Below are 13,399 nucleotides of genomic sequence, written 5' to 3'. Positions count from 1 at the left end.
GTTGAGATTAATTGAGCCATGACTTTAAAGGAGAAAAATCTTTAGAAATGTATTACTTGCCTAGGGTGCCACCTTCAAAAACAAGAGGAAATTGTGTGTTTGGGCAGGGGAATGTGGCCTTCCAGATGATGTTGTACTCCTGCTCCCATTAACCCTAGCCAACCAAAGGTCAGGGATTATGGGAGCTGTAGTACAACAGCACCTGGAAGGTGACAGTTTCCCCATCCCTGGTCTAGTAAATTCTAGATTTAGGTTCATCTACTGCATGAATCTGCAGGGATAATTCAATATGAGACTGGGACAAAATTAATAAGGACAACCTTGGGCTGAGGAGGGAAGCAGTTTGCTTTACATTTTGACAAGCTTCTTCTACAGCGAACCTTTTCAGGATCCGGAATTCAGGACTTTTAAATTAATTCAATAATGGAAACTACTAGAAATGTTATTAACATCAATATGTTAAGTATTGTTGTGTGTCAAGTACTATTAAACATATTGGAGCACCTACACTCAGATGTTTGCTGTTTCTCATTTGTTTCTGATATTCTGTACCCTGAAATCTGTTCCTCACCCCCACACTAACAAACACTATTTAGAAACAGACTAATTGTGGTTCTTTTGGCGTGGGTATGCAGCTTATTCTTTAGCAGGCTGAGGGTCAAAATAAAAGTCAAGGTATGCTACATCTAAAAACACACAGAGCCCCCCCCCCCAAATCGGGATGTGGCTTTTGACAACATAATGGTTTAATTAAAAGTTAAGTGATCTTCAGTTGTGCATGGTATGAGTTCTCAAATAATAGAGTACAGTCAGGATAAAGAACTCCAATACACTTGGAGAATGGATTTATTCATTTAGTATATAAAATTGAAACATTAAATTGTGTCTGCCCTGATAAAACCAAAATTTCCTGAAAATGTACACTTCAAAATCAAGCTGTATCTCCAGATTTCTGTTAGATGCCGAGACTTTCTACACTGTCACCTTTAAAAGATATGTTCTGCTTTATAATATCTTTCTTTCAAGTATATCAATGCACAACATCAATAAAGCAAATCAGGAACAGATGCCTCCTTAAATAATATGCAAAGCAAACCAAACGCATTTCCATGACAATTCATCATCTTTGGAATGCTTTTTTCCCATTATGGGCTCTCAAAACGGCTACAAATGATAAATGATAGATTCTCATTGAGTGAGATAGAAAATCCTTATAATTATTGTAGAGGGGGAGCAAAAGAAAGAAAAACTGTCAGTTTAAAATCAGCTTTGATAAAGATAAAAGGTGAGAAACCCAACAGCTGCCATCTGTTACAGCCCACAGTATGCTGAGGGAGCGCCCAGCAGTGGGGCTGGAGTCCCACCATTCTCTACATCTGAATTTTCCTGCAACGAACAAAAGAAAATGCAGGGGCTCTGCCTATTTATCCTGCAGTTCTTCGTGGTGCCTTAAAGTCAAAGCATTTGAGGGGGGAAGCAAAGAAGAAACCATATGCTGATCTTCCTAATTTGGTCACTATGCAGGGTAAGGGCGACAAGTCCCGCAGACCCAATTTGATATGGTGAGTTCCTTGGGGACACAAAGCTTCTATCTAATCTGTGTTTTATGAGTAGCTTTGATAAGCATACATTGGCAGTAGAGGGTGGAGAAGGAGGGGAGGGGGCTGCCTTCTAGACAATATTTGAACACTGTACCAGTGCTGCCAGGCAAATTTAGTTGAAATGCACCTATAACTTTGCTGTGCAACATATCTATGATTTAAAATATGCTTTGAAGATTGTGCACTAAACCTTTTCTTAAGGAAGGAGGGAAGGTATGGCATGCCATCAGTTTTCTCAAAGAGGCACAGCCAAAGAATGCATTTTTTAAACCAATATTCTCAGATGGTACTCTTGGCAAAATAATAATAACAATAACAAAACAATAGCAATAATAAAGCAATTAGTATCTCCCACTACACTAAATACCATTGGCAACCATTGGGGGTTTCATTCCTGGCCCCCTCCCCGCAGGTTAGCAGAACATGTAAAAGAGTGCCCTGCCTGGTTATAGCCCCCCCCCCTTCTGTCCTTTTAGTGGTGTGTTTAGCAACGTTTTCAGGTTATTTCCGGGTCCAGCACCATGCACGTGTGTGCAATTGCGCATCATCTGAATGTGTGTTTAATCAGTTGTTACCTGTAGTTGATCCCCCAGCCTGTCTGCCATTTGAGGGACGGGCGATTAAATTTCTCAAATAAAATCTGAATGCCTGTTTATTAACAGGGTATAATAGAGTGTAATATGAAACCATAATGTGTAAAACAACCACAAAGGATTGAAATCCAAAGGCAATTTCATGGAATAACTGAATTACAGGATTATAATTTAGAAAATCTAATCCCCTAGTGAGAGAGCCCCACTCCACAAACAAGGGGGGTGGGGAGCTCTAGCTGATGAAGCTTCTTAGCCCCAGTGACAAAGTGTCAAGTCAAGGCAACAAGAGAGCTAAATCACTGAGCAATTTTGGCAGCAGGGCGAGAAGGCCTTCCCTTTGTGACCTAAGAAATCCCGAGCACCCAATAAACATTGCCCACCAGATATGCAGGTAGAAATTTAACAGCAATGTTGAGGCTATCTGTACACTGCACAGAATGTCACATACACAACTATCTGCCTGGTGCACTACCGGACCCATCCAGTAGGAAGACATTTCAAAGAGGGTGGATTTAGGTCCATTTTGCTTCCTGGGAATGCACCTCTTCGCACACACAATAGTGTTGCATGATCCCTGTCTTTCTTCTCCCCGACCAATTTTCTCGTTTTGCTACTACCCCACATTTAGCTTGGCTGCTGTTGCTAAAGCCTGAGTGCCGTTTCAGATGACTTTATTTTAGTGGGCATTTAATGAAGTACTTTTGGTGAAATTGACTGGCAGCTTCTGGCCTGCCCACGGAGCCCACACGCTTCTGCCGGTCAGTACTATCATCTCCTGCCATATCACAAACACATTCCAGACATGCAATATATCTGCCTTGCATAATCTCATTCCCACCTACTTCTTTTTCATGTTCACTAAGAGCCAATTCACAGGACAAGTAGTTTTCAAGGGATGTACTTAACCTATTATAAACCCCCTCGTCGCATGAAACAAGAGACATAGGATCTGCTTAGGCAAAGCAGGGTTCCAATTTAGCTACACTTCAAAATCACCTGGTAACCCTGATTTCAAAACCTAGTTCAACTGAAACCCTGGTTGCTCAGCTGTGGTTAACCTTTCCACCTACGTAAAGTTCTCCAACATGGGAGCCTTCAGGTGTTGCTGGATTACATCTCTCATCATCCTTGACCACTGATCAGGCTTGCTGGGGATGATGGAATTTGTAGTCCCAAAAAACCTGGAAGGAACCCATTTAGGGAAGGCTGAGTGAAGGCAAGGTGTCAGACCTGGGAAAGAAGAGCATGATACTGGATCCTGTTCGCACTGATTATGTAATAATGGGTGCTTCAACTGTACATGCCCTAACATACAGTGGTACCTCGGATTAAGAACTTAATTTGTTCTGGAGGTTGGTTCTTAACCTGAAACTGTTCTCGACCTGAGGTACCACTTTAGCTAATGGGGCCTGCCGCTGCCGCCGCACGATTTCTGTTCTCATCCTGAAGCAAAGTTCTTAACCCGAGGTACTATTTCTAGGTTAGCGGAGCCTGTAACCTGAAGCGTCTGTAACCTGAGGTACCACTGTACTTGAGCAAAGCTTGCAATTGTTTATGTTGAAAGTGTGATTCATCTACAGGCAAGCTTTATATTACGTAGGCATTTAAGCAGCACAATTAGTAGGGGTTTTCGCTAGGTAATGACAAATCCTGGGACAAAGAGGCAGGTTGTATTTTGAAGAGCCAAACTGAACTGAACCCTGTGCTCAGTGCACACTCCAAAGAACTATGCTCCTGTTTCTGCAAATCCAGAGTAGAGTCCCTAAGGTGGCTGGATGGCACCTTGCACGCCTTCTTCTAGAAATTCCTGCAGCCAAGCTGGTTGCCAAATGTATTGCTCTGCTTTCCTTTGGACCACATCAGCAAGGCCAAGAGCAGCCCAGGGCCACAATACACACAGCCAAGGCTTGCACTCCAGGGAGGTCACTTCAGTGCTGCTAACGCAGCAGCTTGACTTCACCCCCGGAGGTGCACTCCATTGTCTATCGAGACAAACAGATGCCAACAAGTTTCTGCTTTGTATGAATCCTGTCAGCACAAGTCACCAATGCCTATTATGAAATGCAATGGGGTTTAAATTCTAATATTTATGTTGGATATGAGTTGTGAAATTCATTGTGCTTAGGCATGTTGAATTTATTTTATTTATAACTCACCTTTCTCCCAGTTCAAGAACCAAGGCAACTCACGGAATAAGTACAACTAAAAGCACACAATGAATATAAACACTCAATTAAATAAGTAACTAATCAAAAACAGCACTGAACATACTTAACACCATTTAAAAGCTACCTTCCCATGGAAGTGAGTTCCACAGTCTAGGAGCAGTCACTAAGTAGGCCCTCGGTGCCAATAATGCATGTCAAAGTTAAATTTAAAAGATATTCTGCAGAGATCTGTGAACCATTGACTTCTGCAAAATTCTAGGTATATTTGAGGGTCAACCGCTTGATTCGGGGTACAGAGCCCGAAAAGCATAGAGTGGTTTACTGTAAATCTAACAGCATCTTAAATGTCAGTTGCTCCCCATTCTAACAGAACTGTATGTGACCAAAATTGTGCATGGGGCTTAATGAATTTTTCATATTTAGCTTCAGGGCTGTCCCACACCCTTCCATTTGGTAGTCTACCCTCTCCTTTGTTCTTACATTGCACGTGCACTTTCATGACAGCTTCCTGAATTATTTTCCTCTCTTTTTGTGTTAGCTGCGAAACACCTCTTGCGCCATGTTACAGCATTTATTATCTTGTTCACTTTGATTCTTGCTTGCTCTTTTTTAAAAAACAACAACAAAACAATAGAGTCCGTTTTCTTTTGATATCATCTTTGGAACAGGGAGTGAGATCAATCCTGTCAACTCTGCACATATGATTCATTTGCATCTTATACCTCATCTTGCTGTGCTGCAATTACAACAAGTCTGGGCTTTTATTCTGAACTATCAGGGGGGTGAGTCAGATTTGTTCATGTCCTTTCAGTCATGTTTTTCGGCTTGGACAACACTCTGGTAACATTAACAAAGCAGGGACAATATCCTTTTTTATAATGCATACATACCTATCACTCATTTAATAGGCCAGTATTCATGAACCAACTATCCCACTATGCAGACTCTTCCTGAAGAGCACCCACATTAATACATGTAAAGAGGCTTTTCGTTTAGTCCGCTTCTTTTAAAACAAGAACTACCATATTTTTCCGTCTATAAGACACCCCCATGTATAAGATGCCCCCTATTTTGGGGGACTCTGATTTAAGAAAATGGAGGGAGATGTATCTGTGTATAAGGTGCCCCCAAATTTTTGACATTCTTTTTTAGGGAAAAAGCCTAGTCTTATACATGGAAAAATACGGTATTTGTAAGGCAAGTTCTGCTTAGAACATATGACTTAGGCTTGGCTCATAGTGCAAGCTTTGGAACCCCCCTAGCTGGGAAAGTAAGTTTTGTCCTGTCCTTAAAAAAAACAACACACACACACACAAAACCACTAGTATAACAGTTTCTGAGAGACGAGAGGATAACAACACACAAAGGACTAATCAGCATTTTAGCTATAAATCCCATTGGGGAATAGAAGTGTGCCCCTGACTTTAGGAATACTCTGCCCTCAGTAATGATGTTAAGGCAGGTGCTTATGGGAACTTGGAGATATGGAACAATTAGGCTACTGTGTATATAGAAAAGAGCACCAGACAGAGCCAATGTAGGCAGATGGGGCCTAACAACAAGCTTAGCTGGCTACTATGGTGACAGAGCTGGCACCTAAAAATAAACACTTGCTGAAAATAACACTGGTTGAATGGGGGAGATAAAAGAGCCAGTGGGGGAGAAATCCTATATACAGTCAGACAAATCTGGATGAATAGACCGGGACCCAAGATTTCTTCAGTCTCTTTCCCCCAGCCATACATTTATTGTGTTCCATTTGTATTTTTTAAAGGTGAAATTAAAGGCTGTAAACTCTCAGGGTGCGGGGAACCCTGCTGGGAGTTTTGCAGATTTTAAAGGGGAAATTATTTAACTCCACCTTATATGAGAGAGCACAATCCTCTCCCCATGTACATCTGAAGGGCAAACGTAGGGAGAACGGTCAAGGGAGCAAGAGCTAAGCACAAAGGACAGTGATGCTTCCCCATACATGGGGGGGGGGGGGGGGAGAGACAGGTGGATGACATGACCACTGGCTGTAGGACTGTGGAGGATAATTTGTGCCATAAACTCTAGGTTAAAATTGCTGCATGACAACAGGAAGCAAGTGGACTTGGGGAAAGAGAGCAGAGAAACAGCTTGAAAGAGCTTGTTTGTTTGTCCTGCAAAGCAAAGCAATGCAGGGTTCAAAACAGCCAATCCCAAGCGTTTAAAATACAAAGGAAACCTTAACCAAAGGAAACCACAACCAGCACAACTCTTCCTTCTAGCCTTCACATGTCATGGGAACAGACTAATGGCAGATGACCAACATCTGAAGTCTTCTAATGTGTTCAAACTGGCTGCTGCAGTCAAACGAAAACCATAGGAATCCCAGCTTGAAGAAGGAAGACAGTCCAGAAAGCTCGTTCATGCTGCAGCGGCACGAAATTAAAGACTAGGAAGGAGAACACTCAGCTTTGGATTAATTCCCCAGTACATGCACCATTCATTCATTCTGCCTACCTTCTTTCACTCACCCCTAAAGTTCTTTATCTGGGAGAAGCGAAAGGGCTGGTCTGCTCTCTGTAAATAACCAAATGGATTTTTATAGCTTTAGGTGAATTTATGGCTTCGGGACAGTTTTATTGAATAAAAGCCTGATTGCTAATGTAAACCATGATTGAAAAGTTGGGGGGGGGGGAGAGTGGGCCGTACTGAAATCATTATAATCAGAAAACTCCATTTTGAAGATTAACATGTGGTTTATTTATGCTGCTCAGCCTAGCCAAGATGAGCCATAATGCAGACAGAAAGTACCAAAGGAACTTTCTTCAAAGGCAGCCTCAGAAAAATTGCCACTTTTATGGTTTTTAAAAAGAAATGGAAATTGCTTGTACCTTCCCAATACCACTGAATGAACTGAGGGCTGGTGTGTTTCTTCTAAAGATGGTTTAGTCACAGATTAGGAGAGGCTGGTGAGCTTATTTGACTTGTATAAATTGTATAAAGTATTTGGTTTTTCACTCCATTCTAAAAAATGGAACAGCTCAGATTGGGGGGGGGGGTGTCTACACACACACCTACAAAACCACATGGCTCACCTCAGAGATCAACAATCTTGTGTTGTGTTTGTTACATGTGCCCATTGGAATATAGGAATCTGCCTTATACAGAGCCGGATCATTCCTTAATCTAGTACAGTATTTTTAACACTGAGTGGCAGAGGCGCTCGAGGGCTTCAGATAGGAGTCCTTTCCCAACCCTTTCAGGGGCTGAAACTGGGGTCTTTTGCATGCAAACCATGAGTCTGTCACTATACGATGGACCTTTCCTAAAAGATGACATGGGGAAATTAGTGGTACATAGTAGTCTCAAGAGAATCTCCAGGAGGCAGAGGCTGAGCTAGCTCATGGCAACACCACACTCATGTTGTATCAACAAGCCTTAACAAGAACAAACTAGAAAACTGGCTAAACAGTTTTCCAAGAAAACTGCAGTGATTTCTTTTAGATAGTATGTCTCAAAAGATCATAATGCCTTAAGAAATAGGCAGATTGTTTCGGTGCGCAGGAGTAAGAATCTGTTTCAATCGTTAGAATGGTTTGAAGATGCATACACAAAACAGGCAGCTGTCTTAAAAATGCATTCACATACACACACACAAACTTTAGCACATGCCATGTCACAGAACATGTGCAACTCAACCAGGAATGACTGTGCCCTAGTATTTAGGGCCCTGCAACTGTGGCAAAAAAGCACTGAAGCAACCATGCCCAAGGTCTAAGGTTTACAGTGGTTGAGCTGTGATATGCACAGTTGTGAGTTCTGCCTCTGGATACTGGGAGAAGGCTCTTCTTGCCTCTGCTCCAAAAGAATCTGATTAACTGCTGTAGGCAACGTGAAACTGAACTAAATAGACAGATCTTTGGTCTGATCCAGAAGAGCTATTCTTATGGCTAAGTTACCCGCTTAGCAACTGTCAGTCATAGAAAAGCGTTCTGACATGTTAAAGGAAGGAAAGCAATGAGCAAATGCTGCTCTCTGATTGATGTTGGTTTAGTGGTTCCTTTTAACTCGGGTTCCTCTTGCCCAGACTTGTATTGCTCTGAAACCGAGCAGAGCAGTCCTAGCTCAGGCTGGGGAACCATGGCCAGAAGACCATAATAGGCAAACACTGGCTCCACCATCGAATCCTAAGCCTTGACACCTGCATTGGTCAAGGGAGGTGCTGGATGTGATGGAGAGCAGATTTCTGGGTATTTTCTGCTAAACCAGTACCAGGCTGGCATAACAGAGGCCCAGGCCCCTGTCTGGCAACTGGATCAGCTTGGAATCAGGCAAATCTATAGACAGCCCTGCTCCACCTCATTTTGAGATTATTATTTTTCGTTTTAAAGAATGGATGGGGGGGCACTACATGTTTGCATACATATGTGTCTAAGACTGGGGCAACACATCTGTACTGACTGGTAGCAAGCGTCATCTCCAACCCTACCTCAGAATGCCAGGGACTGAACCTAGGACTTTTCTGTATGCAAAGCATACCACCGAGAGCAGAGCTCCCTTCTCCAATCTTCCTTCATTTCCCCCTCCACACTTCTGGGGGATTCCAGCCAGTGAATCAGAAACTAGTCTAACTGATCTTACTCATTCCTGCCATGGAGAGACTTCTGTTCTGTATTACACAGATATCTCATCTGCAGCCTGTCCTCATATGCAGTGCTGATGAAGTAAGACAGCTTCACGCAGTGTCAACAGCTCCCTAAAGATCAGCCCCACTTGTTTTCAGCACTTTTTGCCGCACAATCTCATACAACCAAAAGCTTCAAATAAAACTTGCATTCCCTGCTACGGTGCTTCTTCTCGCTTTCTCTCAACTAAAACAACCAAGATTAAACCGCTCAATATGTTGCAGGAGGAGGATGAAGTAGGAACGCTTATGAAATCTGCAACTTTCATACCAGTTCAAGCAGATATATACAAAGTTTAAAATAACCTGATACTTTTGTTTCACACTGTTTCCAAGAGATGGAAACTGAAGCAGTCAACTTTGCAGATGATACACAGCTTTTTTGCGGGGGGGGGACCGACCAACATGTTCCCATTTCTACATTTAATGCCTCATTTCACCAGAAAAAAATGAGACGGGGAGGGACATAAGAGAAAAGGAAAATCGACCAAACATAAATTATGTTTGTAAAACATGTTAAAGAAGTAAAATCTATTTTTTGCCATAGCTTTAACACAGAGAGAGAATCAGAGCCAGATATCTGCAAATAAGCATTTACATAACAAAACTTTATACTTTGATGCAACATGTAATCCATAGCCCCATCAAAAGAGCTTCTTCCCATTTAATGTGGCTAATGCTTCCTCAATATGGCGAACAGCATAACGTTCAGAGAGGACACAATAACAAAGTGGCAATTGGGAATCACCAAAAACAAAAAATACAAAGAATGGGAATTTGTAAAGGAATATCTAGAGAAATGCTGTCCTCAGATAAAATCCTTGGTATGTTTAAATTAAAATTTGCAAAATAAAATAATAGTTAGATAAGATACATGATGTAATATAGAAGAAACAAGAATAACAACAGTAGATGAGAGAGGGAGGGAGGGAGAGAGAGAATAAAAGAAGCTGTAATGAGGTGGTGGGAAGTCACTGGGGAAGATATGGGATTATTGTATGTATTTTGACTTATATTATGTATATGGAAAATAATGGAAGATGTATGTGTATATGAATAATTAATTGCAAAATCAATAAAAATTAATTATAAATTAATTATAAAAAAGAACAAAGGTGCTGTAGGTAACAGCTCCCACCTCTGGGATACTGCCTAGCCAACTATGTTCTCTAGAAGGGTTCACAGCAGGCTAACCTCAAAAACAACATATGAAGCTCATAAATAAAACAAAACAAAAAAACCCCAATAATCCAACATCCTTTCATATTAAAGATAAATTAAGTTGTTGTTGCTCCTCCAGGCATGTAGGATGGCCATCTAATTATTACTTTTAGCTCACTGCTACTTGTATGCAGGTTTTAGGAAACCTTAAAACTATCTGTTTTAATGAGACATGGTTTTAACGTTTAGATTTTAACTAGGGGCTACCGCCCCTACTTGCTCTGCTCTCCAACCACACCTACCCCTTTGCTATCTGCCCTTCCGTCCCATCTGACCAAATCCCCTCTTTTCACACCACACCCACCCCATTGCAGATCCCCTCACAGCTTGCCCCAAACCCTTTTAAAAGAGAAAGGAGGCACTTCACAGAGCAACTTAAACAGTTCACTTGGGCCACCTGCAAACTGTGCTTCTGGCTTGGCCACTTGCCTGCTGTACCTCACACTGCAGTTGCAAACAGCAACGTGTCAACAGCCTTGCATTTTTATGTATATGGACAGATATAGTTAGTTTGAGGAGCGACTTCGTGGGCCCTGCTGAACTGAATGGAAGATAGAGAAATGCCTTTGAAAGTCCCCAGCATGCCTAATTTAAGAAGAGTCTATCAGAAACATAAATAGGCATGGCTTTCCAACAAGATAGCCTCAGAGCTTTTGCACTTCAGGCATTATGGGCCAATAACTCTCACCTCTCTCAGTTCCTGAGCAACAGAATTCAAGCGTTCATTTTCAGACTGGGTGTTGGCAAGGACATTCCTCAGCTGTTTTAGCTCTGTCTGCAGTTCCATTACTTTCTTCATGTAGTACTCTTCCTTTGTGGCGGACTCTTGAATCAAGGTTTCTTCCCTGCTCTCTCCATCTGCTGCTACTTTCTTGTGGTTGGTGTGAGCCTGGCCAAAAGCCTGGGGGAAAATCAGAAAGATCTTTAATGAATAATTTTAGCAACATGAATGTTTATTGTGCATTGAGTATACCCTGGTTAAGAAGCTGAAGAGTACATCAGTCTCCCCAAATCCGTTAATGGGCAGAAACATAAATACTTGCTGTATATCACACATTATGGGGTATCTGAGTTGTAACCAGTGAAGCTGTCTTTTTTCCTTTCCACTCCCATCCTCATGCACCCCTGCATGCCCCAACTCTTCTCCAGATGGTTGGTGAACCCCAAAACAGATTGGGGAAGCATGCAGAGAGAAAATAAGAGGTCTTCTTGCACAGGTAGGAATCCTTGCAGTAAGGGGACAACCTGGTTGGATATAACATTGTGCTCTTTTCCTTTTCTAACACGATTATCTCCTTGTTGTGAGGTGAGGATTTGTATTTGTGCTAAAGAGAACTCCCATTTTTCAAAATGGCAACCTTGTAAGTCAAGTAATTGTTTAAAACAATCAAGTGTGAACACTTGTGAAATTATCACAACATCCCTGTCAGTTGGATCACTATAATTCCCATTTTACAGATCTGAGGATGAGGCACAGAAATGCACTAAGGGCCATGTACCAAAACCATAAATTGAGTGGAGATTTCTGCATGAGGAGGGTCTACATGCATATATCTCCTGGTCTGAACAGCCCTATTTCCTTCAATAACATTAAAATATAGGAGTTGGTGTCAATTCAGAACAAGCCACAACGCTGCTTTCTGAGGTAATTTCCTCGGGCTCTATTGTCCATCATTTCCCTCTATTTCAGGCAGCCCAGCACTTATTTTGAACTAGAAGGTTCCCTAGATTACCTTAATATACTTCAAATAAATTGGCTCAATTGCTCTGAAGAACACCAAACAAAAGGCTAACATGAAAAACATTTGGCTGTGATACATGGGTGGCCACCCACCAGAACCCTAAAGTACACATTGAAGCATACTGGCCATGCATAAAGCACATAGTTGGTGATCAGGGAATCCTATGATTAATATGCAAAACAGTTCTTAGAATTCTACTTGCTCAAAGAGTCCTGCCCCATTACCAAGAGCAATTATTTTTACTATAGATGTATAATGATTAGGAACTCTTATTGTTAAACCAAATCTATATATACTGTTCACATGTACTACTGTAAATTTGTTGGGATTTTTTTTTTTCTTTTACAACTTCATTGCTAACAAGCTATTTTTCTCCCCATGACCAAGTTGGAATCTGCTCCAAGTTGTGTTTCAATTTACCTCTTTGTGTGTTATCAGACACCTGCAATTAGTTCTTCAGAGAGCTCAAATAATTTTAATATACTGTAGTACCTCTGGTTAGGTACTTAATTCGTTCCGGAGGTCCGTTCTTAACCTGAAACTGTTCTTAACCTGAAGCACCACTTTAGCTAATGGAGCCTCCTGCTGCTGCCACGCCACCGCTGTACAATTTCTGTTCTCATCCTGAAGCAAAGTTCTTAACCTGAGATAATATTTCTGGGATAGCGGAGTATGTAACCTGAAGCGTCTGTAACCCGAGGTACCACTGTATTTATAAAGGCAAATTGTCCTACCGTTTTAAGGAGCCATATTCTCATCGGGATCCTAAGAGCTGAAATGAATGCTGTCTTTGAACTACACTATGTCTTTTGCAACTACTGCCTTCCAAGATAGATTTGAGTCTTTCAAGTGACTTGGTATGTTCAACATGCCAGTTCTTTCTTTCATTTCATATAAAGATTGCTGGTACGAATGCTGCATTTTCAACCTGGTCAAGGGCAACCCAGGATCTCTCCTCCTTCTCCAAACACTGCTCCCTGTTTAATGATCTATGAAGTTTTCCATTGGCCATTTATGTCCTAGCCATTCAGACCGTATCTGTCATCACAGGAGGAAATTTATTTCCTACATGCAAGAAGTAGGCCTCAGAATTTAATTACTTCAGCATATTAGATAGGAAGCATTCGCTGATATGGTAATTATTGAACAAACAGGACTGAAGCATATGATTGAACATGTCTGTGCCATCTTGTATGCAAGCCACCCACTCATTTCTCCTATCAGATTGAATCTGATTTCAGATAAGCAAATTAGAGAAACCAGAGACAAATACCCATTGAGGAAATTCTGGCCAGGTTCACACAACAGTCCTTAGGGAAATTAAAAAGCGTCACATTTCAGACAGAAAGTAACATGCCATCTGTGCAAGTTACTGTAAAATGAGTTCCAACTGCACACAGCAGCTTTAAATGACTGAGAT

General features: G+C 41.5%; 1 protein-coding gene across 3 annotated transcripts in view; it reads right to left on the bottom strand.

The window, feature by feature from the left end:
- The window catches only part of BICD2 (BICD cargo adaptor 2), an 85,039-nt gene that overhangs the window by 20,413 nt on the left and 51,227 nt on the right, over positions 1-13,399 (bottom strand). For all 3 annotated transcript variants that reach the window (XM_083603021.1, XM_083603020.1, XM_083603022.1), the window contains exon 2: positions 10,926-11,138. In XM_083603021.1, coding sequence (XP_083459147.1) covers positions 10,926-11,138 — 213 coding nt within the window. The remainder of the gene's footprint in view (positions 1-10,925; positions 11,139-13,399) is intronic.

This window comes from Podarcis filfolensis, assembly GCF_964270895.1.
Source record: "Podarcis filfolensis genome assembly, chromosome: 2".
Classification (NCBI taxonomy): Eukaryota; Metazoa; Chordata; class Lepidosauria; order Squamata; family Lacertidae; genus Podarcis; species Podarcis filfolensis.
Note: the sequence above shows the minus strand (reverse complement) of the source record. Positions and strands in the feature narration are given on the sequence as shown.